At 43.6% G+C, this 15,355-nt stretch overlaps 1 protein-coding gene across 3 annotated transcripts in view; it reads left to right on the top strand.

Annotated features, from left to right (window-relative positions):
• UPF2 (UPF2 regulator of nonsense mediated mRNA decay) overlaps nt 1-15,355 on the top strand; it is a 50,893-nt gene that overhangs the window by 14,889 nt on the left and 20,649 nt on the right. For 2 of the 3 annotated variants that reach the window (XM_056845905.1, XM_056845906.1), the window contains exons 4-9: nt 3,192-3,352; nt 4,515-4,712; nt 6,357-6,506; nt 11,377-11,480; nt 14,013-14,098; nt 15,242-15,350. In XM_056845905.1, the coding sequence (XP_056701883.1) occupies nt 3,192-3,352; nt 4,515-4,712; nt 6,357-6,506; nt 11,377-11,480; nt 14,013-14,098; nt 15,242-15,350 (808 nt within the window). Of the gene's footprint in view, nt 1-3,191; nt 3,353-4,514; nt 4,713-6,356; nt 6,507-8,779; nt 8,843-11,376; nt 11,481-14,012; nt 14,099-15,241; nt 15,351-15,355 lie in introns of all 3 variants that reach the window. The other variant, XM_056845904.1, reaches the window with a different exon arrangement.

Here is a 15,355-nt window from a genome sequence, read left to right as displayed (position 1 = left end):
AAGAAAGCAACCAAATTATTAAGGGGTTGGAGCACCTTTCATATGATAAAAGAATCTGGGTCATATACCTATTAATTTTATGTTGCATGATGGTTCTGTAATTTCTAATATATTTGGTCACAGAATAGAAAAATTGTAAAGACATCTAATATTCAAATGTGTACTTCTTAAGAATATACACGTAGTACTAATTATAACTTAGTTATGCTGTTCAGTGGAAGAGCCTCTGCTTGGCATGCAGAAGGTCCTGTATTAAATCCCTGGCCTCTCCAACTAAGGATCAAATCTTAGGTGGTGTGAAAGACCTCTACCTGAAACCCTGGAGAGCCACTGCCGGTCAGAGTAGACAGTACTGACTTTGATGGACCAATGGCCTGATTCAGTATAAGGCAGATTCATATGTAAAGGCATGTGTAACGTAAACTCTCATAGACCCAGAAGGTATATTAAGCTTATTAAGAGTTGCTATCTTTTTAAAGTGTCATATGTGTACTCTCTTACTAACTAAACGCTGCTTGACAGGTTAACTACTTATATTAGAACAGGTTATATTAGTGCTTTAAGATGAAGTTCAAAATACAAGAAATGCATAAAGCAGGTCCTGTTCTAATATGGTGGGCTAAATATTCTATGCCCTTTGTTCATGTTTAGTATGACAAAAAGGAGTTGTATCTTTTTGAGAGGGAGTATTTGTTTTTATTTTACTATGTTTATAGTCCACCTTTCTCATTGAGACTCAAGGTGAATTACACAGTATATGTCAATGCAATCAATAGGATAAGACCTCTAATAAACAATGTTCTAAGACTAAGATTACAGAAATCTGAAACAGAGTATTAGACATGATTCAGAATGCAAATACAGTGTAGAAAAATGTTACCGTATATACTCGCGTATAAGCCGAGTTTTTCAGCCCAAAAAAAGGGCTGAAAAAAGCCAACTCGGCTTATACGCGGGTCAATACGGTAGGCGAGGGGAGGGGGGAGAGAGGGGGAACTTACCGTCGCTACCACCGCCATCCCGCAAGCCTTCTCTGCGGCTTGGGAGAGGCCTGCAGGGCCTGCCTGAGTGCAGGCAGACCCCGCCGCCCCCCACGCCCTTCCCACGCCTTCTCTGCGGCCTGGGAGAGGCCTGCAGGGCCTGCCTGAGTGCAGGCAGGCCCCGCCGCCCCCCCCCACGCTGCCCCCCCACGCCGCCCCCCCCACGCCTTCTCTGCGGCCTGGGAGAGGCCTGCAGGGCCTGCCTGAGTGCCCTGAGTGCCTCCCTAGGGTGGCGCTGGGGGCAGGGTGGGTGTGGAGGGCCTGGGAGGGGTGGCGCTGGGGTTGGGGTGGGTCTGGAGGGCCCGGGAGGCCGGGCGGGAGGGCGACCTGGGGCAGGGGCATTGTGTAAGCCGACCCTCGGCTTATACACGGGTGCCTAATTTTTCCCCATTTTTGGGGTAAAATTAGGCACCTCGGCTTATACGCGGGTCGGCTTATACATGAGTATATACGGTACTACATCTGGAGAAAATAATGCAGTGACAGCAGGATGTCTCTAGTAACCATCTGCCTTATCCTCATGGGTGAGGGCACCCAGGGCAGTGCTTGAGATGTGTGTTAAGTTCCATCAAGTCGCTTCCGACTCATGGAGACTATATGAATCAAAGTCCTCCAAAATATCCTATCTTTGACAGCCTTGCTCAGATCTTGCAAATTGAGTGCTTGAGATAAGGATCTTTAATAAATATGGAGAGTGTGGGAAGAAGTGGTCCTTCTGATTCTCTGGTCCTAGGCCCTTTAGCATGTTAAAGGTTGGCACCAGCACTTTCCCTGTCTGTTTCTGGGTATAGTTCAGCTAGTGCCAGTCTTTCACTGCAGGGGTGATAGGGTTCCTATTGCCAACCACCAGCAGTAAACAGATAATGTGTCCTGTAGTTAATGGTATAGTCCACAGTCCCTTTCACTTTATAAGCACTTTTCTAACCCTTTCCATTATCATATTTCTGCAGTTTTTCCTTCGGGTTGTGTGTCCAGTGATACACATTGCTAGCAGAGAGTACTGTTTGGTTATAAAGCACTTTGTTGTAGGAGAGTTTGGGTTCCTTTCCGCAAAGTCATGATGACAAACTTCAACACTGTACCCAGTTTCATGTCCATCTTGACTATGGAATATCACAAGCTAAGATGTTTAAAATATGCCCATTTTAAAAACCGTTGAACAGTAATCTTTTGGAATAGCTGTTCAAGTTTTGGAAAAACAATACTAGTGACCTAGCAAAGATAAACAATTCAGTTTCCTGTTTTCAGGGACTTTGGTTAAAACTGGCAGCAAATTCTGGACTTGGTGGGATCACTTGGTTAAGGGGTAACTTTGCTTCTGCCACTTTGCAGCATTTCTAGTTTTTCAGTAAAAGCAGCAAGTAAGCACGTTGACAGTTCTGAAACAGAAGTAATACATTGGAAGCACCTACTGTGGAGCTACTATTTTCAAGAGTATACTATCTGGAGCAGCAGTGCAAGGTTTTGTGTTAGCTCTTCACCCTTCATCTTGGCTGCATACCATTGAATGTGCTGCCATCTCTTTCTCACTGCCAGTATAACCCAGGGTGGGTTTTCATGGCCAGGTGCCAAGACCTTTTTGTTCACCTCTTGCCTTTTTGTCTTAGAGTTGAGGTTTTTAAATGCTTAGTCCCATGGAGAGTTTCAGGGCCTGCTGTACAAGAAGGCAGAAGGAAGTACTTTGTCTCAGGTTGTAGTTTTCGGGAAGCAAACCAAACTGCCATCTTTAATTTATTCTCTTTTGCTACCAGGTTGGGAGGGGCTACTTGGGTTTTCCATCTTGGGCACTGGAATACTTTTGGCCACATTTGTTGCTTTGCCAGACTATTAGAGACCAGCAAGGTTTTCAGAGTCAAAACTTTCCTGAGTCAAAGCTCCTCACATCAGATATAAGCAGTACTGGTTATTAGAGTGGCAAGTGTTCTTGCTTGATAATTTAAAAAAAACCATTAACTTTGTTCTGAATGTTTTGTAGACAGATACTGATTAATGTGTAACCATGCATTTTTGCTTGAAATTGTGTGATTATTAAAGGCATTAAAACCTTAGGGACTTGCAATTAGAAAGGTTATTAGATTGGATTTAGTGTAAACATTAGCAAACTTTTTTTGTATTTTTCCTCTTCTCCCTGGTTCCCTACAATTTTTCCAGGCGTATTCTGCACTCTAAAGGGGAGCTGAGTGAAGACCGACACAAGCAGTATGAAGAGTTTGCCCTGTCGTATCAGAAGTTGTTGGCAAACTCTCAGTCTTTAGCTGATCTCCTGGATGAAAATATGCCTGATCTTCCACAGGATAAGCCTGTACCGGAAGGTATGGAATCTTCTAGGGTTGGCCCTGGCAGAGGCAGGGTTTTCAGTTTGTTAGCCATTGGAGAGGTTCATTTATTTGTTTAGAGGACTTGTGTATGACCTCTCCAGAAGAATGCTTGAGGTGGCTTCCAGATTGCAAGAAAGTAAGAACAAGTAAAGGTAATCAAGTCTGCAATAAAGCCAATCTAGCAGCCAAAGCCCAACAGCACAACTGCTTAAAAGCAAGCCAGAATAATCACAAAATACAGCAGAATGTATGCTATGATATCTATACTGAGATGATCAATTAAAAGGTAGGGAATTCTCACTTAAAAGCCTGGCCAAACAAATGTTTTGACCTGGCTCCTGGCAATGTAGGCTTTGTGCAGACTTGCCCGGGGGTGGGGTGGAGGGGCGGGGACGGACATTTGCAGACACAGGATGCCACAACTGAAAAAGAGCTGTCTCTAGTAACTATCTGCCTTATTTTCATGGTTGAGGGCACCCAGGGCAATGCTTGAGGTAAGGATCTTAACTACTAAATCAGGACAGTGTGGGAAGAAGTGATCCTTCTGATTCTCTGGTCCTAGGCCCTTTAGTGTGTTAAAGGTTGGCACCAGCACTTTCCCTGTCTGTTTCTGGGCATAGTTCAACTAGTGCCAATCTTTCACCTCAGGGGTGATAGGATTCCTATCACCAACCACCACCAGTCACCCTGCTGCTTTGTTTTGACCTAATTCAAGATTTTGGCATCAGAACACTGAAGATTCATGTTCATTTAGGGCTGCCAACTGGCCTGGAGAAATATGTCCCGTCCCTGTATGCTTAGCATACAGAACAGAAATGGGCCAGCAATGCTTTTCATGGCATTGGTGTAAATAACATCTGATTAAACCTGTATTTAAAGGACACTTTTCTCCAGGCCAGTTGGCAATCGTTTGTTCACTAGGTGCCTTAACAACTTTTTCTTTGGATTGAGTTGCTTTATTCCCATCTCTTGATCCCTGCTGACTGGTATGTTGTCCACCCCCACCCCAAATCTGGCAAGGCGTCCTGATTTTGGCCTGATTTATACTTAGTGGCAACCAAGGGCTTAGACTTGAGAGAAGTTTGTAGATGATGAAAAACAGATGCTAACAACTGATCAAGTAGATGACCTCATTATTGATATCTTATGATTCCAGAACACGGGCCTGGTATTGACATTTTTACTCCTGGCAAACCTGGTGAATATGACTTAGAGGGGGGCATCTGGGAAGATGAAGATGCTCGAAATTTCTATGAGAATCTTATTGATTTAAAAGCATTTGTACCAGCTATCCTGTTCAAGGATAATGAAAGATGTTCACAGAATAAGGACTCCAGTAAAGATGACTCTAGAGGTAAGACATTTTGGCATTTCTTCTCTTAAAACTTTGGGGTAGAGGGAAGGGTTTTACTCAGATGTAAGCTCTGCACCATGAGTATATTTTGTAGCTTAAACCAGTGACACCAGCTTGGTCCAGAAAAGGCAGGCTGCATTTGGTGTAAACGTGCTGTTCTGGTCTACTTTACCAAAGCTGGCTAAGTGTGAAGTCTTTAAATACGTCAAAAATGTTTAATTGTATTTTTTTCTATTTTAAATTCACCTTATTTTCAGTTGCAATTTACTACACAGTTCCCCAGGGAAATAAGTTAGATTGAAAGTGGAGGCACTTGCTGAAAGCAAACGTTGTCCTGATTGTAGTTCAAAATGAACATTTGGTTAAGTATGAACCTCTGATCATCTATGATGCTATCAGTTGTCAGCCTTGCCTTAAAATATTTCTTTCCATATCCGTTGCCTAGTATAGGTTAACTAGTAGATTAAAATTGCAATCCTATGTACACTATGTATATCCCAAGAAATCTCCATTATATAATGGGACTTACTTCTGAGTAAACATGATGCAGTTTACCAAAACTGCCTTCCCACACTTAGAGCTGCATGTTCTCAAAAATACATCCCCATGTATTTAGAAATCTGTGCAAGAGAAAATAAATTGTTTCAGATGGTCCTGATGGGTGCTAATTATGCCGTAAGTGAAGGCCCATAGCATTTTGTGCAACTGGGTGTCCAGGCACAATATTGCTGTCCTCTCTGCCCTCGTCTCTGGTGACCACTCAGTGATTAGCCCCCCTGTTCCTGTTGCCTTCCTCTGTTTTCTCTGCTCACCGAGCCTCCAGCTTCTTCTTTCCTTCCCCACATCTTAACCTGATTTTGTATCTGCTTCAGTTACTCTGTGAGGAAATGGCTGCTCTTTGGAGCACGTAGGTTAGCTTTCTCATAAGTAAATTTCTTGGTGGGTGAGGCAACGAGCCTGCTGTGAAATAGCTGTGTTGGAAAGCAATACAGAGACTTCGGAGCATTTCTTCTTTACCTTCTCTTTGAAAACATCCTGATTTAAGTTGTTCCCAGTTCATGAAGTACTGGGGAATGGAATTATGTGAAACAAGTTCAGTCATAGTTTTGCCACATCCAGATTTCAGGACCCCCCCATTAGCATTTTCTGCTCTAAATTTGTAGTATTTTTGATGGGGGATGGTGGTTAGTGTTCAATGGTTGTTTGTATTATCTCCTGAATCGATGGTTTTCCCTTGGAGAAAATCTTTTAGCTGAATGTCAGCAATTACAACAAGCATGGAATGAATTATATTGACAAAGTGCACTGTATCTAGCTAGATGGCCAACATCTGCAATACTTGGGTGAATGAGTAACATATGCAGTCTGGATAAGTTGGGATTGATGTATGGGAAATGGAGCCTTGTATGAATTTTGGTAGCAAACACTACGTTGCTGCTGTTGTATTCCTTTTGTGAAAAACAAAAGAACACCCACGCTTTATTTTTCTGGCAGAAGCAGGAAATGCTTGTGACATCCTGGAAAATGAAGAAGTCTGAAAGATGCAGAGAGAGCAATCATATTAAATATCAGATATATTGAACTGCTTTTGAATATGTAAAGTTGAAGGGCAAAAAATAGAAGAAATTATGTATTTTGCTACAGAGTTGAAAGAAGTTAAAGATAACAAAGACGTGTCTGCTAGTGAAGATTTGGAGCTGGAGCTGGAGAATCTGGATATTAATGATGATCCCCTTGAGTTAGAGTGTGGGGATGAAGCAGAAGATCTTGCAAAGAAGCTTCTTGATGAGCAAGGTAAAAATAACTTGGAGAGGTATTGTCTGTCTTGCTGATCTAATCCTCAGCAAGATGCACAGTCTTTCACATTGCTTCCCATGCGCTGTTGGATGTGCTGCTCGTGATACCAACTCATTTGGGGAGCGTTGCCAAACAGGTGCAGTACATGTTCTAGCTGCTCTGTCACACAGCCTCATCATTTAGCATTTCCCTGGCCAAAGGTTTCTATGCCTCTGGCAGGAAGGGGAACAGCGTAATACGAACAATAAAGTAGTGTTCATTACTGTTGGCATACACTGTCAGGGATACTCGCTCCTGAAACTTGACCGCCCCTGTGCCCCATGAAAGCAGAAAAACCGCTGGCAAGGGTTCATTAATAACATTAAGGTAATGTGTGCTCGATCCTTACCCCTGCTGCTGTTGAGTTGCACATGTGGAGTTGGCAGACAGTTGTGTAACTTATTTCCCCAATCGTGTTACATTGCTATGAGGTTTTTCACAGAGGATAATACATGCCAAATGTATGGGGATAGTGATATATTGGGATGTTCACAGCAGTACGTTTCCTTGATAATAAAAAAAAAGAGGTAGCTTGGAATCTTTTTGAACTGACTCCATGTTTTGCTGTTGACGTAACTGGCAGCTGGCAACACGAGAGGTTCCAAGCTCAACATTCGGTATGTGTGCAGGACCCTTCATAACCCAACCCATGCTGTAATTTTTGCCATGAATGAAGTCTGGTGTTTCAGTCACAGCTAATTATTCCCAAATCCTCTATTAAAGTTTTTGGTATTGATACATAGTTGGAGGATGTGCTCAAATGACAGTCAATCTAGACGAATCCATTGGAGAGGCATGATTCTGATGAGATTGCTGGGTTACTTTGGCTAGTCACTCTCTCACCCTAACATCCGTCACAAGGTGTTGCTTATGGGGATAAAACGGAGGAGGGGAGAACAATGTTGCAAACCTCTCTTGGAGCCTTTGTTGTGGAGTAAAATGGGGTATAAAGAAAATGAAACAAAAATACAAAAAAATCTGATTTTTAAACGGCTCTGCTCGAGATTAGCCTATTCACCTCTTTGGGTCTTCCCGGGGCTACCTCCTGGTTGAGCTCTCCCCTTTCAACTAGCTGGCCACCATGAGGACTTGCAATTTTGCAGTGGCAGTTCTGATGTTACTGAATGCCCTTCGTGCAAAGTACGGGGCAAACCCTGTACTAGCGGCCTTTTTAGGTGGGCATTTGGCAGCTAATGGCTCAGTTTTGCTGGTGGATTAGGACTTTTTGTAAACTGCCATGATCGGCGGGAAAGGTGGCATATAAATATTTTAATAAAAGATATTGTTTGTACTACAGGGGAGAAACAGTTAGGTACATCTGTAGTTTCTCTCTAAAACTGCAAGCAGATACCAAAACTCTAGTAGAATGTGTGTATATTTAAAAAGCTGTGCAAGCACTGGGTCGTTCCTGACCCACGGGGTGACGTCACATCACGACGTTTACTAGGCAGACTTTGTTTATGGGGTGGTTTGCCAGTTCCTTCCCCAGTCATCTTCCCTTTACCCCCAGCAAGCTGGGTACTCATTTTACCGACCTTGGAAGGATGGAAGGCTGAGTCAACCTTGAGCCGGCTACCTGAAACCAACTCAGGTCGTGAGCAGAGCTTGGACTGCAGTACTGCAGTTTATCACTCTGTGCCATGGAGCTCATAATTAGCTTGTTCTTAAAGAAGTGTACATTATGAGAAGAGCCCACTTTGACTTTGAGCCCACTTTCATTTCTCCCCCTTTCAAATGCTGTACAGGATTTCACCATGGCATACTCTATTTTTTTTTTTTTACAGTTTATTGATGATAGCTAGCTTTTTTTTCCTTTTTGCCATCAAGTCACATCTGACTTATGGTGACCCTGGTGGGGTTTTCAAGGCAAAAGACCTTCAGAGGTAGTTTGCCATTGCCTGCCTCCATGTCACGACCCTGGTATTCCTTGGGGGTCGCCAATCCAAATACTTGCCAGGGTCGGCCCTGCTTAGCTTCTGAGATCTGATGAGATCAGGCTAGCCTAGTTAGCATAGAATATTACAAATATGCTTCATGCCAAATTTGTTGGAAAATATGAATTGCATATTGGTATGAGGGGGAGAGTGATGGGTCTTGGGGAGGGAACTTGAATATAAAGGAAAGAAGCAATTTCTTACCAGTTTTTTTTTTTTCATTTAAAAAGTTTGCTTCTGTGCCATGCTTTTTATGGGTATATTTAAATCTTTTCATTTTATTTTTAATGTGATCAGGCAAGAAACAGGGAGCAGATAGCACCGGAGCTGACAGTAGTGACGGAAAGCAAGCTGCAAGAAGTGAGTTTTGAGGTGGTATCTTGAAGGAGTCGAGGATATGTGACATAGATAAGCTCTCAAGTGGTGGAGAGTAGCTAGGAAGAGCTAATGTCAAATGATGGACAAGTGGAAGAAATATTTGTGTGCTCTATAAAACTTCCATAGGATCAAATATATAAGACCATGTGTCTTCACACGTAGTCTTCCTCATGGAGAGGAAGATTAAAGAAAATGACTTGGGTCCTGTAGTTAATTAAAAGTGCCATTCAGCAATGAGCTTAAGTTCTACAGCTAGACAGTGCTGAATTTGAGTGCCAGATGTTTGTTTGAATTAATTCTTGAGTTGCATTTAGTAATCAGTGCAGTCACTGAGTGAAACTAGACACATGAAAGTTTTCAGAAGTGCTGGGCGGGGACGAGTTGTAGGCACAGTGCTTTCAGTTTCAGCTAGTGGTCCAACAAAAGGCCTGCTTTCAAACCTCCCAAAGGCTCATTCGACAGAAACCAGGATGGTGCTAACTGCCATAAAATTCTGGTAGCTTAATCTGAGTTCGCAAACCAAACACGTTTAGTAAGAATTCGAAGGTGGTAAAGGCTTTCTGTTGAGACATTGCAATATTGTTGGCAATGTTTCAGTCACTGGGGAATTTGAAAATAATTTGATCGCAAGATTGGTAGCATTCTCCTTGTTACATCATTATATGTAACATATTGAGTGAGTCTGCAAACCATTGCTGAAGCCCAGCACAAAATCAGGAACAAGATTGTGCCCTGTATTGGGGAGGGACAGGGTGGATGGAAATCATAAATTTTCACTAACTGTAGAACTTTAATCCTATCCCAAAAGTTGTGTTTAAATACTGAACTACTTATATTTAGTCAGATATTCCTCTGTTTAGTAATTGTGTAGAATGTCTGTGGTGTTCTTAGGCTGAATAGACTGTGTTGATCTTCATAACAGGAAGATCAGTGTCTATGGCTAAAAGAGCTAGTTCTTTCTGAGGATATGATAACACTGTGTAATAGAAGGAAGAAAGCTAGCCATCCTCCCTTTTTCTCCTAGAGTAGGAGACCTTGCTGATATGAACAGAGGCGCTATACAGAGATGAGAAGACTGACCATTGCTCAAGCCTGCCATAAAGGCAGATTGCCACACGAGAGTGATTTCTGCATTCTCTCCATTCCTTGCCATTGGGCATTAAGAGACTGAATGGGAAGCATTTGCTCTGACTGGGCAATAGTCCTTCTGTTAGAGCAGAAGTTAAGAGATGCACTTAAAACTTTACTTTGACCGAACTATCCACATGTATGTTACAGAATATACGCCGTACATGGCCAAGGAATGCTTAATTGAATTTCCTGGGCAGTGAAGAGAACCTAATGTGGTTGGTGTTTGTGGGAAGGCCAACCAAAAGGACACCAGTTGTCTCCTTATCTGATGAAGGGAACTTTGCCTCTCAAACGTTTATACTCCAAAGATCTTGTGGGTCACTAAGGTGCTACTGGACTCGAATCTAGTAGTGGTCTTTTTAGTCATAACTTTATGTAGCGCTTCTACTGCGTAAAATTCATTATAAAGCTTACTGCTCCTTGAGAGTGATCCTGAGCAGCTCTACTTGGAAGTGAGTTACATGTTATTTAGTGAAGCTTACTCTCAGGAAAGTGTCCTTAGGTCTGCAATCATAAACACCGTGTGCAAGGTTGGTAATGGGCTTTATGGTGTGAGCTTCATTTTGGTGTTGTTGGGGCAATTTCGAAGAGCAACCTGAAATGAGGAATAAGTGATGATACTGAGGCTGCCAATTCTAGAGCTGAAAGATCCACAAACCTAGTATCCTGCCCAGGTACACAAAATATCTTCATTCCCTAAAATGTATACACTGATACCTTGACTTCTCTGGGAGTAGATTACAAGTCTAGGTTCTTCCCCCCCCCCTTTTTTTTTTACTTCTTCATGGCTCAGCTCTGTAATTCTCTCATCCACATGCCTTTTATGGTTCTGCTTTTGGTTCTTAATCAGAGTAGTTTTGGATCTCACCAGCTTTTCTATCTGCTTTTCTGTGCATAGCCCCCCCCCCATGTATGTTAAAGACTGGGATTGGGACATTAAAGCAGTCTTGGAGGGAGCAGAGCCAAGTGGCTCCTGTGAAGCAACCGCTGCAGGTTCCACTTTGACCTGGGCCACAGCAATGATGACAGTGAGTTCAGGTTCACCCATTCTCTTCCTTTATCATCATCATCACTGCAGCCCAGGTCATAGTCGTGTAGACCCTGTGCCACTGCCAGCACTGCAATGGCCCCTTGACTCAGCTTGCTCCTGGCTACCAATAGCCTTCCAGGTACTTGCCCGGTAAGTTAAAGAGCTGGTCCGCTCCTGTAACAGGGAATGGTTTAGACGGACTGGCTACTTTTTCTCATGTTTGTTTCCTATATGCATAGGTGTGATCAAGGTGAATGCTTATTCAAAATTTGGAACAGACTTGAAAAAATTAAATATATTTAACTGGCTATATGTTTCTGTTTGGTCTTTTCTATTTTTTTGATCATATGAATAGAGCAAGAAGATGAAGAGGCCAGTACTGGGTCACACCTGAAGCTCATTGTAGATGCTTTCCTTCAGCAACTCCCAAACTGTGTAAATAGAGACTTAATAGACAAGGTACAGTAAGCATCCAGTGGCTCTTTCTCTTCTTTATCATGCCAAAGATTGGTTATTGGAAATTCACATGCAATGCAGTGGTATGCTGCTTTTTAGGTTAATAATGTAGGGAACTGCATACATATTCCAGAGTTTAATTAATGCCAACATGAATTTTGACAGTCTCAGGTAATTGCTGTGAATGTCCAGAAACTCAGATAACGCCAGTGAATGCTGATGATCACCTGTGTGAGTTTCTCTGTTGGTATTTAGGGCTGTATGTCTGATAAGCAGACTCCACCCGTTAATGCCAGCATTTAGACCAGTGGTTCCCAACCGTTTTCGAGTCGTGACCCCCTTTTACAATTGCCAAGTAACCTGCGACCCCCGCCACATTTGCATAATAAAGTCATAAATGACATTTGCATAATAAAGCCATAAATGACATTTTCAGTAGGATAAAGAAAACACAATACAAATAGATTTTTCAGAATATAATTCCAACGTAATATTTAATTAACTAATTTCATTAAATAATTAATTAATATTTAATGTGATGGTTGTGCTTGCATCTGGGTAACCAGCTTCAAAATTCGTGGCTGAGTGTTTGTTAAAGCCAACCTCATGTCATCCTCAACATTTAGTCTGTTTCTTGTCTTTGAGCAAATAAATATGTAGTATTGCCAACCTCTTGGTGGGGAGATCTTCCAGAATTACAACTGATTTCCAGATGCCATAGATCAGCTCCCCTGGAGAGTGTACTCTATGGTATTATACCCCACTGGGCTCCTTCCCCTCCCCAAACCCTGCCCTCCCTAGGCTCCACCCCCCAAAATATGCAAGAATTCCTCAACCTGGAATTGGCAACCCTAGGCATCAGGGTATGGAAAGAAAAAGGGCAAGCTCAGAGCAGGAGAGAAGCAGGCAGGGATGGTATAGAAGAGTGTTTTGATATGAAGAAGCGTTGAAAATCCACTCTAGCAGAGATATGTAGAGGCAAATGGAATTAAAACTCGAAAGGCGAGCATGGTGACATTTTTATGCTTTGGGCTGGTTTTACCTGATTACATTAGGGCAGGGGTGGGGAACCTTTTTCCTGGAAGAGGCTAGGGTTGCCAGGTCTCCAGCCACCACCTGGAGGTTTGCAAACCTAGCAGAGGCTATGCAGGGGAGGGAGAGAAGGAAGGAAGGAAAGAAAGAAGGAGAGGAAGGAAAGAAAAGAAGGAAAGAAATGAAGGGGAAAAAGGAAAGGAAGAAAGGAAAGAAGGAAAGGAAGGAAGGGAAAAAAGGAAAGGAAGAAAGGAAAAAAGGGAAGGAAGGAAAGTAAGAAAGGGAAGGGAGGAAGGAAGAAAGGAAAGAGAAAGGGAAAAAGAAGAAGAAAGAGAGAAAGGAAAGGAAGAAAGAAAAAGGAAAGGAAGGAAAGGAAGTAAGAAGGGAAGGAAGGAAAGAAAGAAAGGGAAAAAAAGGAAGGAGAGGGAGGGAGGCCTCCCCACACACACACACACACACACACACACACACACACACACACACACTCGCCAGCGACCCGGGGATATCGAGCACACACACACACACGTAAATGGGGAGGGCTGGGGGGTACCCTCAGGCAGCCTCAAGGGGGACCGCCCTCTTCTCCTCCAAGACCTGAACGGGCCGAGCCAGGGGAGCTTCCTCGGCCTCCCACACATCCCGCCGCGTCATCCGACCGACAGAGAGGCAAGGCGAGGAACCGGAGAGAGAGAGGCGAGGAACTGGCCAACCAACAGCCGGAAGGAGTCGGGCTGCAGAGATGCGCCGCCGCACACCAGCTGTAGCCCCGCCGCCCAGGGCAGGCCCCCCTGCCTCTCAGCTGGGCGGCGAGGCTACAGCTGGTGTGCGGTGGCGTGGCGTGTGTCTCTGCAGCCCAACTCCTTCCGGCTGTTGGTCGGCCGGTTCCTTGCCTCTCTCTTTCCGGTTCCTCGCCTTGCCTCTCTGTCGGTCAGCTGGTTCCTCGCCTCCTTCCGGCTGTCGGTCGGCTGGTTCCTCGCTGGGATGGGGGCTGTCCCAGGACAGTGGTGGCGACCCCCCAGAAAACACGTCATGACCCACAGGTTGAGAACCACTGATTTAGACAATTGATTGGGGATTATCTAAGGGGTTCACCTTATGGAGCAAATGCCCTCTGTCACAACTGTAGTACAAAATATACTCCACTTCAAAGAAAAATATAAATTAGAGTGTAGAAAAAAATTGTTTCTCCACTTAATTTAAAACAAGTTTCCTTACCAAGGAAAATAGGCAGATTTTCCCCAATATTTAATTAAATGTTGGTAGGGCTGCTACGGGTCCAATGAAGTGGCTTCAGGGGCTGGATCCTGTGAGAAAGCTGCTAGTTGGCCATTCTTGGTTTGGTGGGGAGAGTGCTGTAATAAGGGAACCCTCCTCAACACTTTAAAAGAATAAGACCATATCAAAGGAAGAGGCAAGCAGTGTAGTTTTGTACATTTGTCTGAAACCTATTTGACTGATTATTGCTTCAAGTTAAAATGTAAAAAGGAAGTGTTTTCCTTGTAGGCAGCAATGGACTTCTGCATGAATATGAACACAAAAGCCAACAGGAGAAAGTTGGTTCGGGCTCTCTTCATTGTTCCACGACAAAGGTAAAAAGGCATACGTAGCACATTTGTGTTGTGGTTCCTTAAATTGTAAGCCATTAACATTTGAATTATGTGTGTGGGACTTTATGAGCAGAGGCTGAGTTCCGATGTTACACCCAGTACTTGGATCTGTTGTCCGGCCCACCTCCAAGTGTCTTGAAAAACTCTGTAGCTTTCACAGCCCAGAGACCGGACAGCCATAGTTGGACCTGCCGTTTTCCTTGCTGTTGACTTGGAAGTGGAGCTGCATTAGTTCTGTTTCTTTCTCCTTGCTCATGGTTAATATTGCAGGTTGTGTGGCCTGAGAGGGCATTCCTATACAGTTCTAATGTTACATTGCACCATATGGATCTAAAAATTGTAATATCAGATGAGCAAATGTAATCTCTTCTCTTTCCCAAGCCCCACGTACAAGTTCAGTCAACCTGTACTTCTTTGTGGGCAGTCAGCTCTTGTATCTCCTACCAAACTGGCATCTAGATGTACCTTTGATAAGTATGTCTATGTCAATCCATCTAGCTTTATTTTACTCTTCCTAAGGAGTTTGAAGTAGCTCGTGTGATTTTCCTTCTGCCATTTTCTTCACAACCATGCGAAGAAGGTGAGGCTGAGGGAGAATAACTTCCTCTAGGCTATGCAAGAAACTTTGTGGGTTAGCAGGGTTACTTTACATGTGCTCACAGAAGAGCTTAGAAGGACACTTTGGGTTAAATCCAGTGGAGCAGCAGCACAGTGGTGTTTGCAGGTGTAGATCTTTTCCACCCCTTTTCTGAAACCTTTGAAAAGCTGATACTGAAGGTCTTTATAGACCCTCCCCATAAACATAAATGATATTGGGGAGGGCCTGCTGTGAGCCAGGAGCATTGAAAAAAGTAGCTTCCATTTTCCTCTTCCATTGGCACACAAAATGGGGGGGTGACTTTACCTTGTCCCCTTCTCACTGCAACCCCATTGGCTGCATAGCTTCTTGTCTAGGTGTATCCAAATCGTACCAGCACCAGCTTTTTAGCAGTCTTGGGGATTGTTGGCGGGGGGGGGGGGGGGAGGCGGTGCAGCAAAGAGCTGTACTTGGCATGTGCCAGATCACTGGATCTAACCTTTACTTTGTAATGTGATTTTACATGTATGTGATCTTCTTACTTGCAGGCTGGATTTGCTACCCTTTTATGCAAGGCTAGTGGCCACGCTGCATCCCTGTATGTCTGACGTAGCAGAGGATCTCTGTTCCATGCTGAAAGGCGACTTCAGATTTCATGTACG

This window comes from Euleptes europaea, chromosome 3, assembly GCF_029931775.1.
Source record: "Euleptes europaea isolate rEulEur1 chromosome 3, rEulEur1.hap1, whole genome shotgun sequence".
In the NCBI taxonomy this organism is placed as follows: Eukaryota; Metazoa; Chordata; class Lepidosauria; order Squamata; family Sphaerodactylidae; genus Euleptes; species Euleptes europaea.
Note: the sequence above shows the minus strand (reverse complement) of the source record. Positions and strands in the feature narration are given on the sequence as shown.